Here is a 19,076-nt window from a genome sequence, read left to right as displayed (position 1 = left end):
CTACGAAGAATGAGAATGGTATGACTCCTAAAGGCCAGCAAAACCTGGGGCCTTAATGGAGCTGCCTATGAGAAGAGCAGGTGATAAACCTAGAAGACAGGACACATTCCAGAATATGAGCACAGCACCTCTTCCAGGTTAGGACAGTTCTGAGCACTTTCAACATGTGAACACAGACCACATTTAAAATGTCAAACAAAACCCATGCTATATGGTCCACCAAAAACACCAAGTTTATAGTGAAATTTATTGTTCTGCTTCCTAATACAATAAGCTACAAGGTACATACAGTATAAAACGAGAACAGCCACAAAGCAAAGGTGATAAACATTCTGTGACGGTACAGTGGAGGTAATGTCTGTCAAATCCTTCCACTTTATCCCACAAACAGCAGCTAAAACTACTGGCCCTCCCCCTCCCTCCCCTCCAAAAATATTAAAAAGTAAACTGTCTCTCTCACTTAGGAGCAGTGGGATTCACTGGGTTTTTTGAGGGCACTGGTTATCTGCCAATATCTCAAGAAAATTATTGAAACTAAAGTAACAAAGAAAAACTGTGAAGGTGGGAGTGACATGACCCATGCAAGATGCTCATGACACCTTGGTTCACTTCTCCTCAGAGCAAATGGCCTGTAAAGAAAGGAAAAGTTTGTTACACCAAGTAAAACAGCAATTAACATGATGAGAGTTAAGATATAGTAAGCAATATCTGAACTAGACAGGACTAGGCACACAGCTAAACTACTCTTCTAATGAAAATATAATCTTCCTGTTAATAAAGTTTGGAGATTGATAGCTGACAATCCTTCTCCTTTTATTTTTAGATGCTGTATGGGAGGGTGCACATTGACATGGGCACAGCTGACACCTATTATACAAGGCTCCAAATCAAATAATCTTGTCTGGGAGAATTCTAACAATGACATGAAGTGCAACCTCAACTCTTAAAAAAACCTAAAAAACATCAAGGCTATAACTGAACACTCAATACTTACCTTAAAGGCACAAAATTCCATTTAACCACTTTTTCATATATACTTGGTGCGGTTGAGGGCTCTCTCAGCAAGATGACCACTTTCATCTGTTATCTTCTCCCAATCTGTTTGTCCAACAACAAAACCAATGGCTCTTTTCCTGTCTGCATCTTTTTTTTCTTCTAGATCTGCCCACCGCACCTGTGGAGAACACACTATCAGTAGGACAATCTCTTAAGAAATCCTGAGACAAGTCTAGGCTTTCCACTGCAGATAAGAGCACAAGAATTCTAATTTGTACTCATTTTCATTAGAACAGGTAAGTATTAATTTGTTTTCCAATGGGTAAAGATGGAAACTACACCAGTTACATTATTTTTAATTGAATAACCCAGGTGTTCCACGGAGTAGAAGAAAGGTACAGATGATTAGCCTTTTCCATTTCAGTGCTAGAATTCTGAGAGCTGAAGTGTAATTACTACAATTATTTCTCTGTTCAAAGCAATGCTTTTTGCAGGAAGAACTATCAAAGATTAATTTAGTGTCTTCATTTTCTATACAACCTGTCTTTCAATTGCACAATGGAAACATCTAGAAGACGACTATGAAACTACAGAAAGACAGTGTTAAAGAGCAACTCAGCAATGAATGAGAGGAACAGTTTTCTTCTCTATCTTCTGTGATACATTTCTGTCTAAATCTTTCCACTATTTTGTCACACTAAACTTCTTCATGCATTTGTTATCTCCCATCTTTACAGCTGCAGCCTTCTCCTCTGTGGCTCTTCATGGTCATGCAGATCACTTGCATTCATCCTGTTCAACCATATACAGTCACTCTCACCCACAAACCCAGACACCAATGGGAGGGAGTGCAACAAGGAGGAGGGAGTGAGGGAGGTGATGATGAAGGGCTACAGTCCAGAAACTCAGCTGGAACACACCGTTGCAGGACAAAAAAAAAAAAAACAGTTAGTGAAGGAGCTCTTCCTTGACATCCTAACTGATTAGTCCCATTCAGGCTGACTTGTTACCTGGGAACATAGTCTTGTTACCTTTCTGCCAGCACCCCCCTATTCCACTTTCTAGCTGGATTTCCCCAGACATTCCCGCTGATAAGTAATGTCTGCTTTCTTCCACCATCAATTCCTCTGCCAATGCCTTAGTATCTCCATTTCTCTCATGCACACTGTCCAGTACTACCCATGTTTTCTATTTGACATTACAGAACAAAACAAAGCCCAAACACCCACAGTTAAATTACTTTTAGTGGCAAAAGCTGGTCTTTCTATTTTGGAGACAAAAAAAAAAAAGTATTAACTCTTCCTCTTACCTCTCTTTCATCTTTCTCTACAATTTTTTGCCCTTTTTTTCACAATGTATTTGAAGATGTAGCATTGTGTGTTCAGAACAGAACTACACATAAAGTGGTTGAAGCCAACTTCTTATACATCATCTCCCAAGCTTTATGCAAGGTATATGCAGGAGGTAATGTCTACAAGACCTAACTGATATAAAACCTAGAAAGCTGATACTTTCCTCAGCTGAATCTTTTTGAACATAAGAACAGTGTACTGTTTCTCTGCCTACTTACTACAAAACCTAACAAAAAAACAGCTTAATAAAATCATCATCTTGTCTTGGAATCTGCACTGTATATCACACTATCTCATCACAAAACATACAGCATAAGAAAAGGACTCTACGGATTGCTCTGAAACAAAGTGCATCATCTCCCCCAGCAAGAAATGGGACATGACTCCATTCTCAATCTCAAAAGCCATGCCATGCATAGTTAATCTTTATTATCTACAACTCCTCACTTCGTTACAACTGATTTGTTTACCTCTGGAAGACCCTACTCTCAAGAATATTCTCTTACAGAACCTAATGGGACAGCAAATGAAAAGTGAGCCAGTGAAATCGCCATATTCATAGACACTGCATGACTTGATACAACTCTTTTTCACAGAGACCGTTAAATGGTCATATACAGAGAGAAAGTCATTTGAAAATTTATTACCCTTTTCTTTCCAGGTTCAGAAGCACGTGTATCATAGTCATCTGGAAGCTGTAGATAATCTTCCATTCTGCTGGCAATTGCTTCCCAGTCACGTTTCCTTTTAGTGCCAGTCCGCAAACCATCCAGCTTGTCTGAGAACAAACACAGAGCCTCAGAGTTAAAGGAGAATTTTTTTCTAATATTCACACAAACAAGACGAGAGTGGAAAAATTTTCAAAAGAATGAGCAGCAGAACTTGTACATCCAGCTTGTCTTGACAGGTGGAATGATGAGAGTTGAAATAAACTAGAGAAGACAACACCATTTTCAAGTTTTATTGATCTTTCACATTAACTGTGTGGCAATAACACTCAGTCTTGTTATTTGTATGAAGGAGAAAAGCTTGTTCTTCTGGATGTTCATACTATACGGAGTCTGTCCTTACAGGTACAATATAGCCAGGAACCACAGGTCCACCTTTCTGTATTTGAACACAATACTAAAGTTGTAGCATTTTTCCCAAATTTGGGGTTTAATACTGTGTCAAACATGGCATACATGCAGTATCAGGGAACAAGTGACGATCATATAATTTAATGCATCAAAGACAAGTTTTTGAGACACTGTTTCTGCTAAACAAAAAGCTCCTTGGAAACCCTGATTCTCCCCCCTTTCTTTTTCTCTCCCCACAAGGAAAACACACTCAAAAATTTCTCCAGGACTGGAAAAAAAAAATCTCAGAATCTTTTGTTTCATGGTGTAAGAGGTCAGTCATGAATATTTGAGCAGTAGGTTTGTCCAACAGTCATCATTTTCTTCTTTTTCTTATTGAACCAATAAGGTATGAGGAGAAACAATTCCATTCCTAGGTTCTAAAATTTTGTTCCTCTTTGGACACTTATTTTCAGTGAAAAAACAACATCTTCTTGAAATTATGTGTCAAACTGCTTTTGGAAAGGAGATGAAGTATCCATTGTAAGATTACGAACAACAAAGCATGAAAATGAAAAATGGCTTTACAAGTCAAAGGAAATCCTAGGACTTCTGTCGATGTATGCTACCATTTTATAAGCCAACAACTCAAGTATATGCAGAAGGAATACTAAGCTTGGCAGTTACATTCTGTAAACCATTTCCAGTGATGTCAGTAACATTGTTTCAGAAGTCACTGATGTAATTAAATTCACCCACAAAAGGCCTCAGAAATAAACCAAGTACAAGGCAGCATATTTTCCGGATAGCAAGAGAGGATGTTCAAGGGTATGTATTTAAAGAAGCTCAGTTCAGAGATGAGTTTTTTTACTTAATATGGGAGAGAAAAGAACAACAACGGAGATAATGTGAGGCAATGGTGATGTAGACACGCTAGAATAATTTAAATGCCATAAACTAATGAAGTAATTTCTCCCTCATACAACTGTAAAATTTTTAAAGACTTCACCTTTGTTCCATTTCCCTGGAACAGATACAGAATTTCTTCTAAGAAAACATTTTAATCCCCCTCTGCCTTTTAAAAAAGCCAACATTTAAGAAAACTGTGCAGAATATTTGTATGTTACATGATATCTTGTTACACGATTCAGTTAAAGCTCTTCTTTTGCTCTAAGTTAAATCTGCCAAAGTTGAAGCTCAATCTCCACAGAAAGGCGGCACTCCCTCTAGAAGACAAAATTGATTTATACAGTATTCCTCTGTTACTCCAGCATATAGCGTGTTTGCACTATTCCTCGGTATTACTCTTGGATCAATCAGCATAGATCATTTGTAGCATAAGGATTTCCAGAAAAAAATGACATTGCAAAGGAGAGCAACAAATGCATCGAGGAGCATTTAGGAACATGAAGAACTGAAAATTCAGGAGCTCTCTGTTGGCAAGTATCTGTACGCAGACATATTCCTGTTGGAAGGCAACATGCTACGATGCAAGCTCATCTCATTACCAATGTGGAAGAAAGAGTTCAGTCTCCCACCCCCTGCTGCACACAGACCAATTGTAAACATCGCCAAGAAATGTGTAACACTCAAACATCAACAGAGGAGTTCAGGAGGCGTTCAGAGTATGAACTGTCCCTTTTTGTTACTGCTACACAGAATTTATTTTAAAATGTTATCTCCTTCCATGTTTGAAGTTGCATTGCCTTTCCAGAGGGATCTGCTCCCATCCATACTATCGTGGTTCAAGGCACATGTGCCATGCAGCAGACATACTACAGAAATGTCAAAAGCCTACCACAAAGCATTATTTCAGAATATTCTTTTCTGAAAATGAGACAAGGTGTCATTTTGTAACAATGGTGCTTGTGAATATTTATGGCAGATGATTATTTAGTGTTAAACTATCAAACATCATTTTACCATTTCAATTTTAAAAACAATGAAGCAGCAGCATTTCTGAAAACCCACAGAACTTAAAAACTCACCTTTAGAATTTTAATAATAAAGCATCTGACTTAATTAGCTAAATTTTTGCCCTTCTTATACAAAAGCCAAAGTTTTATGTAAAATGTTATTTGCGTTCTAGAGCAAATTTTACAATGGTATCAAAACTTTAGCTATGCCAGAGCTCATTTCTCGTTCCCTGGAAGTTTGTAGAACTCACCACTAAGCCGCACTTTGAAACAGAGTATTGCGCTACACACTTCGAATATAGTCAAATTTTAAAAATGTGAGTCCATTTCTGCAAATTTAAATACAAGAACCCGTGTGCACTATGCACTGAGACAGACCAGTGATTAGACTTTAGAATAAAAATGTGACTGTGCACTCACAACACATAAGGAAATGATACACCACACATACTCAGAGGAATGCACCACCCCTGCAAAGTAAATCTGAACTAAAAGCAAGAGCTCTGGGGCGTACGGTATGGCGACTGTCACAATTCAGCGTTGCAGCTAAAGAACTCAAACTTTTCAGACCTTTTCCGAGGCTTTTTACAATCAGTAAGATCTTATTGTGCTTTCCTGCAACAACATCTATTCAGAACGAAAACAAAAAAGCAAAACAAGACTTACAGTGTTGTTTTTGGATTCTGCACTTATATCACTTCTGCAAATGTGTGCCCTCTGAGACTAACACAATAAACCTGATGGGCAGGCCAGCTCCCAGGAAATAACTAAACTTTGGAATAACAAATGCATACCACAGTTTACATGCCTTTCAGGAAATAATTTTAATTGGTCATCTACCACAAAGTCTTATTGTGAATTAAATATAATAATTCTTACTCACAGACTGCAAGTGCTTATAACGCATACCTTGAGCTAGAAGTTGTCTGCCCTTGCAGAGCAATTTTTCAGAGAAACATTCATTACATAGGAATGCCTGGCTTTTTTTAAATGTATGTTCTGTCAGAATCTACTTTTAATCTATAGTTCTATATATTTATAAAAATGAATCTAGAGGGTAGTTATAAAAGTAAAATCGTGAATACAGATTTAATAGAAAGACCTTCTCAGCACCTGTATCTGTGTCTTGCAGCATGCTAACATCCAGTTTGTTAATGGAGTTTGATTGTTGAAGGATTATTGCAACAGCCTTGCAAGTAACTTACTTTAGCATAAAACTGACTCTGCTGCTCGCTCCCCATTTTACATTTAAGTGGAGACCATATAAAAATCCTGTGTTTTATATTATGGAGTTTTCATTGGAAAGAAATGCAACACAGTTGTTAGCAGTACTGATCATGAGAGACAAAGTTTGAAAGCTATCTGTAAATTTCTGCTGCAGTCACAGTCTCCACATTGCTAGAAACTACAAATATTTTTAGAACACACTTTGGATTCCTGTGATATTTATAAAACGCACGGGATGACTTAAGCTTCACCGTATGCAGTGCAACGCATCTGTTCCTACTACTCAGTATTTAAAGAAGTCTATGTTATTTGGAATACAACGCAATGTATCAGAGCATTCTTCAACAATGCAGTTTTCCAGTACTATGATTTCATACACAATTAGGAAAAAAAATCATTATAAACTTAAGAAATAATCTTAAGATATTAAAACAATCAACTCGTAGAACAAAAATGCAGAGCAATCCTGGATTAATTCTGTCTAGCTGCCTAGCTGTGATATGGCGCAATCATTGAGTACAAGGCTCCTCCAGTTGTACTGCAGGTGCCACAATGTCAATATATTCCACAAATATTTAAATAACTTAAAAGAGAGCACAGCAGCAGAAGAGATGGTGCAGCTAAGCAGTTAACAGCAAAAGATGAAAGGCTGCTTTATGTAAATCAGAACTTCTAACGCTATTTCTATGGTGCAATTGTGATTTTGGTTACTGGAAAGTAATGATACACAGGGCTGTACCACACATGCAGAAGCAAACCTCAAAATGTTAAGACATGCTGTGTCCCATTCAGGTATTTGTTACTTCTCATAGACATGACACAAAGTAGCAGTTTTATGCGGATTGCATTGATAAAAGTTTCACTTAGAACCATTACTGTTCAGTAAAAAAAAAAAAAATCTCAAAACTGATCATAATGACTAGAAACCCCTTTCCATGTGTACACCTTCCACCATGGCCATGGTGCATGCATTTCAGCCTGAAAGTTGCTTTTGACTTTGACAGAATCCTAATATTAGCACTTATGTCTAACGCAACCAGCAGCACTAATCAGAACAAAAAGTGCAGCAAAAACAGTGCCCTTGTGCTCCTGAAAAGTCCATTTTGCATCCTACTAAGAATTCTAGTACTCTCCTGGAACTGAAAAGCATAACGAACTTTAACTTTTCAATACCTAAGTTGTTGAAAAGACACACCGAGGTCTAATCATTCAGAACCAACTTCAAAGCATGGCACTACTTTGTCCTCACACATGTCAATTTTGGAGAGCAAGAAACATCTTCAACACACTTAGCTCCTAGACATGTCTCCAAGAAAGTAAGAAGTTACCGACGACATTTAGGCTTGAAAAAAAGGTATGCAGCATGAACGAGAATGCAGTGCAATGTAAGTTGACTCTTTGCTTTTTATAATACAGACGAGATGAATAAAGAATAGAAATATTGCTTTTTTTAAATTTGAAGACAAAGTACTTTCCTTGAACAGATGGAAGAACAATTAATGAGTATATAAAACAGCGATGGTTAGAAAGTCTTAAGTCCCTTGCCTCTGGCAGAAGATAAATTCCTTTTCTGTATAGATGCTTTTGCAGTTTCAGACACGTGTATGAGATCAATACATTTATTTGTCTTTGGTAAGGAGGCACAGTAAAAACGAAAATTCAGGTTTTGCAAACATCATCAGATACCAACTATAAGAAACAGGAAAAAATAAATACCCACCTAGCTTTGCCTCAGAAGTGTCCATCTCCCATTTGCTTTTCGGAATGTAACCCTAAATCATACACAGAGAGAAGCTCGGAGGATTAGAGAAAGACACACATGCATATCACTTTTGAACTGGAAACAGCATTATAATGGGAGCTTAAGGTATTTCTTTTCGTAAGGCACAATTCCTGTTACCAGATGAAGGAAACAAATTACTCAGTATTTCAGAACTTCTGCATCCACTTCCCATTCAGTGATTTTAGCAGCCCTTGCAAATCATTACAAGAGTGCTACCCTCTGCAAACACAGAACTCCAGAATGAGTCTAACAGACAGCAATGGTGCTGTGTGCACAGTTACTATATTATATTATCCCAGGTGGAAAAGTTATTGCAACACAACTTATCAGGCATAAAGAATATTCAAAGCTTTACAAATACAGATGAAAAAGTTACCGTAGTCATAAGCTTTTAAGAATATATTCCCAGATTTACGACACATAAGCTTCACTTAATAATCCTTTCGAAGGGATATACTAAATTCTTGTACGAGTGATTAGTCCACAACTAAACAAAATTCTTTTTTGTTTAAATGACAGTATCTGCTGAATCACTAAGATTTTAGTATTATTTTTCATTTTAAAATAACCCTCTTAGTTCAATGATTCTTTTAAAACACTTTTTCCCTGCAAATAATGTCATCATATGTTTTACGTGTAATGATCTTTAGCCAGTTTATTCCTTGTAAATGAGCATAATGATATTAAATTTGGCAAAATTGTATTTATTTTAGATATCTTCTTGTTATCTTTTCATTTTATACTCTTGGACAAGTAAATCCTTACTAAGCAACCCCTTATAACTCATTTCAGCTGTTCAGATTTCATATAAAATTACTTACGTTTCTCTGTAATCACATAAAAAGCTCAATGTAGTGAAATGCAACCCCTGTGAGAATTTCATTATTTTAAGAATTATTTTTAATAGAGAGGGAAAAGAACTACTCTAGAAGATTTCAACACGAAAACAAACAATCCACAGACCAGTTTTATTACACTAACTTCTTTCCTGCCCTATTTATAGGTTGCCTCCACTGTGGTAAACATATACATGTATTTGTTAATGCTAAGGGTTACTAAATCAGAGTGTACTATTGCAGAGAGCTACACTGCTTTTCATTATGTTCAGCACTGCTCTTCCAAAATCCTTGAAAGACCTTTTTTCTATCAAGCATATATCAGTGACTTGAGATTATCAGATCTCTGTATTTTATTGTTTTTAAATCAAGTCTCTAATTAATACAAACTGAGACAGTTTGTGCTGCAATATTTCCTTGTAACAAATAAATAAGCTTCATATATATATATGTATATTTATACTTTTAAACCAAGTTGCACATTAAAATTTGCTCAGAAAGTTTACACCGCAGCTAGCAGCCTGTATTGAACAAAGTGATGTGTGATACACTGGTGAGAACACTAAGTTAAATGCATCAATAATTCATACCATCAAGCACAGAAAAGTAAGAATTGTCTGAATGCTACAAACAACCCTATGGGAGTTGATAATAGCAACAAAGACTGACTTTGATGGTGTGAAATGGTCTATTGTGTGCTGAATCTGTACGATATCCGGGTCCTCAGATAGGATAAGAAAAGATTCAGACTTCATCCTTTGGTACAAGACAGTTGGATATTTCAAGGACATCTGCCAGATGGCAGGAGCTTCAGACCTCTCTTTTTCCACAGGATTAAATGCAGCAAAATGAAGAACCCTTAACAACTGCTCTCAAGAAGGCAACAGATACCAAATACAGTGTACTGTTCCACCTTTCTGTCTGACATGCCTCTCTGAGATTAGCCATGTGACTGAATAGCAGAGATTACATACAGCACATAATTCTTTGCTGATTTTCATCTCTTGTGAATCTGAATAGAAAACATTCTTATATGTAGATTACTTTGTTATTAATAATTTGCATAGTTTTTACCACCAAGCTTTCTCCTTTTCTCATAAAGAAAAGGCCTATTGCTATATGTGCTGTACATTAAGACACTCCCAGAGCCCATAAACACACACATACACACACACTTATGCACAGATGTCTCAAAAGCTAGACAACTTTCTCTTTGCTCACTTCCAAGAAATGAGACTAGCAGCCATATTCTTGTAAACATGGGTGCGTCTTTGAAATATTCTAACCACACTTCATGCAGTCTCATACTCTGTGCCAAAGAATAATTTAGTAAAGAGAATAAATGAGTCATGTTGCAAAAACCAGATGTTTATTAAAATCCACTCTTCCTAAGCTTTATTTTTTTTATTCCGTATTTCAACTGCTTTCTAAACTGCCACTCCTGAGGAACAGTAAATTTCCATCAAGAAAAAGGACTTTGCTCGTCTCAGACATTTTTGGTTACTTCCTGTTTATTGGAGTTTAACTGCTTGATTGTGGGAACCAGGGTTTGGACACATTCAACTCATCAAGCACTGACCAGCTGCAGCTCCAACACATACCAAGAAGTTACATTAGGAAGCCTTCTGTAGCCTTTTAAATACATACCTAAAAACGCCAGCCCTCAGGGCAATTCTCTAACCTTTCATTTATCCAAGAGACCTAATCCCTCATCTTGAAAATACCTACTGACAAACAAAGTCAGCAAGCCTTGGCAGAGAAAGCATTCTTCTTCATAACTGTTGTCATATACTGTGACAGTCGAGAACAGTTCTTTAGACACGTGAAAGGAAATAACCTAAATTAATCTTTGCCCATTCTTCCCATCCCTCCACTTAGTGTAATTCTTAGATAATCTGGAAGACAGCGCTATAGTGTACTGCAATTTATAAATGACTGTAAGAGGCATGTTGCCACGCTCCACTGATAATGCTATTTGTGGCATATACTCACAGATTCTTAAAAAAATTCAGTTAGGAATAATATGATTTAACATTAAAGTTCTCCTAGAAATGTTTAAGGAACAAATGACTAGAAATGTGTGTATTAAGATCGCACTGCTAAGAATGGCAATGGGTTGGCATTTATAAGACTGAGATTCTCCCTCAGACACATTAACAAACATTTTGTTAGAGATGGCTGATGTGTCTCCTACCAGTTCACTTTCTTCCTCCTCTGCTGTATCCTTCTTGACTTCTTCTTTCTGGTCTTCAATATTTGCATCAAAATCCTCCATCTCCACCTGTTCCAAAGCACAAGCACAGACTTACAAGGTACTGCTTGACTTCTAAGTATTATCTTTTTAGCAGAGTAAGTAGAGATTCCAAGTTCAAATAGGAGAGGAAAGAAAGGATTCATCTTGGAAAGTATGATGATGCAATATGAATACTGGCTCCATTTTGGCTTCCCTCAGAAGCAGGTTCCCTTCTAGCTACAGAGTGACAAACCGTGTGGGAAAGTAGCAAGGTTTATTTTGTTCCTTCACATGCATTCTTTATGCTACCATTATCTGTAACAGTAAGATACTTCTCTCGTTTCCCACACAATCACATTTCAAAACTTGAAATCTCAGAAAAAGATCTTAAACTTGCCATTTACGCATCACTGGAATGGCGCGCTCTGCATAGAACATCTCTATCAAGCCTTTATCTTTTATATATTTAAATATCACAGTGAAAAATAATAACTACAGAGATTAACATAATAAAGAAAATGGATGCTTTAAGACGTACATCTAACCCTGCCCATCTAACAGAATATTTTCTGGGGTCCACATTTCTAATGGGGATTCATGTGTATACTGTGGCATGCCTAAAACTCTCCAAGTGTGTACAGTTCTTCACTGCCATTAGTAAAACCTTGATGTACACAGAGTAAATCCCAAATCTGCCCTTCTCCAAGTCTACTTGAGAGCTGAGCCTTTTGCTGTCCTCTTAAAGATTACTGTTTTCCTATACAAAGAATTTGGAGATTCAAAAATAACCTGTTGACCTCATGACAAACTGCAAAGAGTAAACTCTCTTCCTATTTCAGCAGTTCACCAGTTTCTATGGCCATGGCAAGAGCTGTCCTGACAGCAACATGCAGCTAGGGTACATTCATGATGACCATACAATTAACATACTAATTTATTCCCAGAGCTCCTGAAACATCTGCCAAAGAAGAATGCAACAATACAGAAAGCTGACACACCGAAGATGCATATCACAGCAAATGGAATAAAAAGGTAGCATACTTCCACAGTAAGTGTAATCTTTTGCTACGTGTTATTTATTTATTTCTTCATTCTCTGCTACAGGTCTGTATTTCTCAAAGCAGGAAGCAAGAGTTCAAATTTTTTTATTTACTTATTTATTGTATCAAACTACTTCCTCAAATTATGACCCAATTAATCCAGTAACCTGAAAAAGTGCTGAGTTTCATCTGAGAGAGCAAAGATCCTCTTTAATTGGTAATCAACAGCTGCTGAAGAGCAACGTGGCTTCAACTCTTCCTCAAAGATGCATTAAGTCTGGGCTCCAAAATGGTGATAAAAAGTAACATGTACCTGCATGTTTGGGTAATTGCTAAGGATAATGGAATACACTTGTCTGACACAGTGATTCTGGCTTTCTACAGTGCCAAGCATAACTGCCCTGCTGTGATCATACCTTTCTCTGCTTTGTATTCTCAGTAGTCACATCTACATAATTTGTAATTTTAACAAGCAGAGATTCTCACCTCTTCGATAGCAGCATCCTGTAATAGAGAACGAATGTCCAGGCGCATCATGTGACGTGGTGCTGCCTCCCAGTGATCAGACATCTAACAAAAAACAAACAAAAAATGAAGCACCTCTAAAAATGTAACAGATTCAATGGAAAATTGGGTTTCTGATCACAAACAAGATGTATCTGTACTTAAGAAAAGTAATTTCAATCAATCCCATGAAATAACTAGCAGGTCTTCTTAGAGGAAAAGTGTAAGCATTATGTAGTCTAAAAAAGGTCAATAGTTTTCCAACAACAGCAGGCCTGAAAGCACAATGAAACATATCATTAATCCTATGACTCCCGATGTATACAGTTACCCTGCTGATATCCTTTAGCTTGCGTCCATGAATATTCCTCTTGGAACACGTCTGGTTATCTGCACTCATTTCAGCTAAGTACACCTAGAAAGAGAAAGACAATATTAAATATTGTAAATCAATTTTTAGAGCTCTTTTTCTGCCTGGTGATACACTCTGCAGTTCTACATTCTAAGAAAGGTAAATTTGTAACTGTAGACCACAGCATTTTTCCTGAATGTGGGAGGGCCTTTGCATTCAAAAGTTTAAAAATACCAGCACACGGGTGCTAGCAAGTTCAAATGCTTTTTAGGCTCTATTACCTCAAAACCCTTGGTTTTTGCAGCACTCCAAAACTGTTCAAAATGTCGCACTCTATCATTGATAGCATCAAGGATAATGAAGGGGAAGAAGCCATCATCCAAGGTCTTTTTGAAAGTTTTAAACATGCTGGTACGATAGGTCTCTTCCATATCAGCTTCATATTCGTATTCCATCACCTTTATCAAGGACAAAAGCATTTAAGAAAGAGGACACCTATTAAATTGCTAATGTTCAACTGCTGAATGTTATGACCACAAAGTACACTGGTATGAGAAGAACATAGAATCATAGAATCATTAAGGTTGGAAAAGACCTCTAAGATCATCGAGTCCAACCATCGACCCAACACCACCATGCCCACTAAACCATGTCCCTAAGCGCCTCATCTACATGTCTTTTAAATACCTCCAGGGATGGTGACTCTACCACTTCCCTGGGCAGCCTGTTCCAATGTTTAACCACTCTTTCAGTAAAGAAGTTTTTCCTCATGTCCAGTCTAAACCTCCCCTGGCGCAACTTGAGGCCGTTTCCTCTCATCCTATCACTTGTTACTTGGGAGAAGAGACCAACACCCACCTCACTACAACCTCCTTTCAGGTAGTTGTAGAGAGCGATGAGGTCTCCCCTGAGCCTCCTTTTCTCCAGGCTAAACAACCCCAGTTCCCTCAGCCGCTCCTCATAAGGCTTGTTCTCCAGACCCCTCACCATCTTCCAGGTCAACTTTTAAGAATTTGCCCATTCTGCCCTTAAGTTACATTGATTTGTTTTGAAAAACAGCCCACAGACCTCTGCACTCTTCCAAAGCCACAGACTGAAATTCTGATTGCCACTGTGTTATTCCAGAATGCCTTGTTTCTTTGTCAAGACAAGCAACTGAATTAGAAGTACCTTCTTTTTCACTTTTTTCCCTGTATCTGGGTCTCTCTCTTCTTTTTCCACTTCAGTGATAAAATAGTCATCCAGGCTGAGCACTCTTGGTGCAGGTCCTCCACATTCTACTTCCTTATCCTGGGAGGAAAGCAAAAAGAAAACGTATACTCTTGCAGTAAGAATTCCATTCTGCTACAGAGGATCTTCAAAACACTTCCAGCAAACAGCAGTTCCCTGCTCTATATTCAAAACAAGAAGAGAGCAGTACCCCTCATGCTTGCTAATAGCAGAGGGAATTCATATGCCATATGAATACACAGAACATGATATAACAGGCCGAAATTCCAGACAAACAGAAAGAGAACAGCAGAGGAAAACACATAAAAGACAAGCAGCACTACACAGTGAGTGGTTGTTTACATACCCTGATGAGTTTTGCTACATGTGTCTTTCCACTGCCAGGCAACCCTCTCATTATGATTACGATCTGAAACAAAGATCATGTAAGAATATAGGATACTGTACTACATTTAACAGAATCTCTTTTGCAAAAATTTTCTTCTAGAAAATTATGTGCTCTGGGCTCACACTTTTGCATATCATCAAGCAAAGCCAGTACCATGCCTCACTGCCTATTTTACAAACCAGGTTGTGAGGAATGGTAGTAGTTCCACAGAATAAGAGTATATGATGTTAATCATCTCAGCAGCTCATACTGCATAAGACGTTATAGATCTGGTTCAGATAATTTTATCTGAACGAAACTTGTTTAAATGTTTTATAGCCTGAATCTTGTTCTTTCTTATTTTATATGGTGCACTGCCAAATCTCTGACTGTAAAGCCAGGTCTTTCCTCTGATACATCAAGAACCCAAGTGAAGATCTCAGAAGAGTCTAAAATACATTAACATTACCCACTAATAGGAATTTCATCTTAGCATTCTCAGGAAGTTTACATCTCCTGTGGACTCCTAATAGCTATGCTACAACACTCTAGGCATTTGCAAAAGAACCAAAAGAATTTCCAGAGCTTCCTCAAACGTAGCCTTGTTCCCAAAATATTACACTCATGAGCACTTTATCTGAATACAGACCTCATAGAAACCGATTGCTGCTTTCACAATGCATACTCACCCTCTCCGGCCTGCTATCCCGTCCTGGTGGCTTCAAAATATCATCTACATTTTTAGATTCTGGCTTCCTTTCCACTCGTGGAGCAGGTGGTGGCTGACGAGGCATTGATGGAGCAGAAATAGGAATCCTTTCCTCAGGGTAATTTCTACGATCACCTTCAAATTCCAGTGTTTGGACAGAAGAATTTTCTTAGTTCAGTAAAATAAAAAAATTAAGATGTTCATATCCAGCTGAGCTGATTTAAACAGACCTTCATTATTTTAGGATAAAATCATGGATTTGTCCCCAAAATAATTCAAATTTCTAATCTTGAACCTATTGCAATCAAAGACATTTTTTAGCAGAGTATATAACTGTTGCGTTCCTGATCTCATCATCACTGAGAAACAAAACTACATGACACCACCCAAATAAATTTTCCTGAATTATATATTCTGAACAAAGGAATACTGCAGATCAATTAATCTTCTCCCAATTAATCTTCACCCCTGCGAGCCCATATTTTTCATAATATTCTAGCATGGCTTCAAGATTGAGAAACTGTACCTCCAAACATGGAAGGTCCATGATCATATGCTGGACGATCTGTCTTTCGTTCATATGGTGGTCTTTCAAAACCACCCCGTCTGGAGGAAGGATGGTCTTTCTTGTCACGGTAAGACTGAGTCCTTGAAGGTGTAGTAGGAAGAACCCTGCCAAAAGAGTATTTTGCGTATTTCTAGAATTTCTACTATGGGTTCCAGAGAGAAATTAACATGTACCTTACAGGCAAAATGGACAGCCTGATACCCAGTACAGCCTGAATTGTATTGATTTCAATAGTGTTCTGAAACCACGTACCTATCATCTCGGGGATGCCGCTCTTTTTCAAATCTCTCTCGTTCGTAGTCCACAGAACCACGGTCTCTGTGCAATTCCCGCTCTCTCTTGAAATCCCGATGATCTGTGTTGGAATTACCCTGACGCTCAAAATAAGGCTCACGATCTCTTTCTCTGTTGTAACGACCGGGGTGCTCTGAAAGGAGAAACCCATGGAAATCCAAACTACTACAACATACTCTGAATTTTTTATTATTTTTGAAGGAAAAGCAACAAACATGAGTGCAAGAAAAGTATATAAAAACATATGATGAGAGGGCTAGAATGGATTTAATCAGCCACCAATCTCTTGTCCAAACTGTAACAGGCAACCATACCATGAAATCCTACTTAAAGCTACAAAACTGAATTTTTAAAGTGGCTCAGTCATTGACTGCATTACTCCTCTTGACAATATAAACTGTTATTCTTATGGGCCTCTGAAGAAAATGAAGTGGTTCTAGCTTAAACAAGAGTTACTTAGTTTAAAATACGCTTTTAGTGCCTTACAACTTTTCTTAAGAGCTAACTAACTGTCTGAGCGCTAGCCAAGCGCTCCCTACCTTTTTGAAATGTTTGCCTCTCCGGTAGAGGTTCCGGACGCAGGGTTACCCTCTCCCCATATGGAATCTGTTCCACTTTACTGGTGGTTATATCTGGTTAAAAATAATCAAAAAATAATCAAGGTCTTAAAATACCCCTCTTCCATTTCCTTTCCTCTGTCATGAAAAGCAATCAGTCAATGGTATTAAAAGTGACTGGAATAACTTACCAAAATTTCTTTTAATGGATAATGCAAAAAGAGCTATACATAAACACACAACACCATGGTTTTGAAAGACTGAAGCGGGTGTGTGTGTGTGTGTGTGTAAGTATGCGTACCACTTTATCTTAAGAATGGGACTTCTGCCTTTTCAGATGAGTTCAGGTAGCGCGCACGGTCAGAAGATTACAAACATTAAAATGCTCTGAAAGTTTCAATAGCTCATAGAACTACTGTAATGTCAAGCATATTAACTGAAATGCTCACTTCAGATTCCTAACAGTGACAATTTTTCTAACAGCTTTTAGTAAAATATCTACTTAATGGAATCAATATGGCTTCAATTCATGTTATGGCACCTTAGAGAGAGAAAAAACACTCTTTAAACGACAATGCACAATTTAAGAACTTCTTTACGACATGATTTCACTCCTGTTAAAAACTAAGAATGAGGGAAATGAATTCTATTAAAAAAAACTAGTGTTGAACTTTAGCTTTGATAAGCTCAATACTAAAAATCAGAGCCCTTCACTGTTTATGTGTTAAATGCCTGTTTAGAGCGCACGCCCTTCAGAACTAGAACTTCGTCTCCGTCCCCGTCTAGAGGGTACCTCACACCCATTAAGCAGTATATAAATAATGCAAACACCAGTCACATTCTGCTTTAAGTTACTAAGTCATACCTAAGAACTGTAACAATCCAAAGTACTTTCTACCACAGTCATTTCATACTCAGCTACAAAGGGATTAAGGGAAGTATCCATATCAATCTAAATATAACACATTGATGTGATCACATCAGTTGGTGTTTATTAGAAGCAGACATGGCTATACACCATTCAGTTCACATGAAATAGCTCATTATCACAGCATTGAAGAAAACATTAAACTCGAGGCTGGAGGTTACAGACTCCTTAAAACTGCATTGCTTAGCATTAGATCGCAACGTATGCAGCCTACAGGTCAACTGCAGGACATCTACAGCATGCTTTGCGTGGCACACTCCTTTAGAAAGAAGCTAGAAGGACTAATTAGCTCTCCGTTACAGATCAAACAAACACACTGTAATACCCACCTCGCCCGTGGCCATAATCCACAGTTTGCTGAATCACAGGTGCTTTAGGAACCGGTGGAATAACTGGAGGAAGGGACACTGGTACAGCTGATGGAACAGAGGTGTGAACGGCAGGTACTTTCACAGGTGAGGAGACAGGTGGAGGCATCATTGACTCCTGTTTACACAACTCGTACTCCATATTTGCTCCTTTATCCTCATTCGTGTCCCAGAGTCCGTGGAAAGAATCCTCATCCCAGCGTTCCTGTTCCACAGCAGAAGGTGATGGTTTTAAAGACTGACCATGACTTGGGGTTGTAGTTGGAGTAGAAACTGGAGCATGTGGCCTTGTCATAGGTGTAGCAGGCCTTGTCAGTGGGGCACTTGGTCTTGTCACAGGGGTGGGCTGTCTGAACAACACGGGAGGCTTTATAATAACAGCAGGAGAAGGTTTAATAGCTTGGGCTTCTACTGGTGCCTCTGAAGATAGCTGAGAAGAGACCTAGATGCAGAAAGCACTTTTAATGTAGATCTGTAAACTAACCTTCTCTCATCCTCTGTAAGTCAGTAAGCACAATGGCAACTGGTAATCAAATCATAAGCATTTTCTAGTACCTCCATCAATGTGCTACAGGTGGGAGGACAATATTTCAAGAACTGGTGGCCTGAATTAATTTGGTGCTTGTTCACTATGTGAAGGCTTAAATACTATTTATTTTCTCCTTCAAAATAACCTTACCAATTTAAGCTCCAGTAGGCCTATCTCAGTTCAAAAGTGTCTACGGTTTTATTCCCAAAGACTCCTGCTGTCTGCAAAG

The 19,076-nt window shown here is 38.0% G+C and overlaps 1 protein-coding gene across 1 annotated transcript in view; it reads right to left on the bottom strand.

Annotated features, from left to right (window-relative positions):
- Positions 1-228: 228 nt before the first annotated feature.
- YLPM1 (YLP motif containing 1) overlaps positions 229-19,076 on the bottom strand; it is a 24,146-nt gene continuing 5,298 nt past the window's right edge. The window contains exons 3-17 of the mRNA XM_009319391.1: positions 18,280-18,523; positions 17,005-17,097; positions 16,424-16,598; positions 16,130-16,275; positions 15,584-15,771; positions 14,874-14,936; positions 14,468-14,587; positions 13,579-13,755; positions 13,277-13,360; positions 12,928-13,011; positions 11,363-11,449; positions 8,270-8,321; positions 2,996-3,126; positions 995-1,174; positions 229-629 (exon numbers count right to left, since the gene is read on the bottom strand). Of these exons, the coding sequence (XP_009317666.1) occupies positions 1,028-1,174; positions 2,996-3,126; positions 8,270-8,321; positions 11,363-11,449; positions 12,928-13,011; positions 13,277-13,360; positions 13,579-13,755; positions 14,468-14,587; positions 14,874-14,936; positions 15,584-15,771; positions 16,130-16,275; positions 16,424-16,598; positions 17,005-17,097; positions 18,280-18,523 (1,791 nt within the window). The 3' untranslated portion in view covers positions 229-629; positions 995-1,027. The remainder of the gene's footprint in view (positions 630-994; positions 1,175-2,995; positions 3,127-8,269; positions 8,322-11,362; positions 11,450-12,927; positions 13,012-13,276; positions 13,361-13,578; positions 13,756-14,467; positions 14,588-14,873; positions 14,937-15,583; positions 15,772-16,129; positions 16,276-16,423; positions 16,599-17,004; positions 17,098-18,279; positions 18,524-19,076) is intronic.

Source organism: Pygoscelis adeliae, unplaced genomic scaffold (assembly GCF_000699105.1).
Source record: "Pygoscelis adeliae isolate BGI_AS28 unplaced genomic scaffold, ASM69910v1 Scaffold71, whole genome shotgun sequence".
In the NCBI taxonomy this organism is placed as follows: Eukaryota; Metazoa; Chordata; class Aves; order Sphenisciformes; family Spheniscidae; genus Pygoscelis; species Pygoscelis adeliae.
Note: the sequence above shows the minus strand (reverse complement) of the source record. Positions and strands in the feature narration are given on the sequence as shown.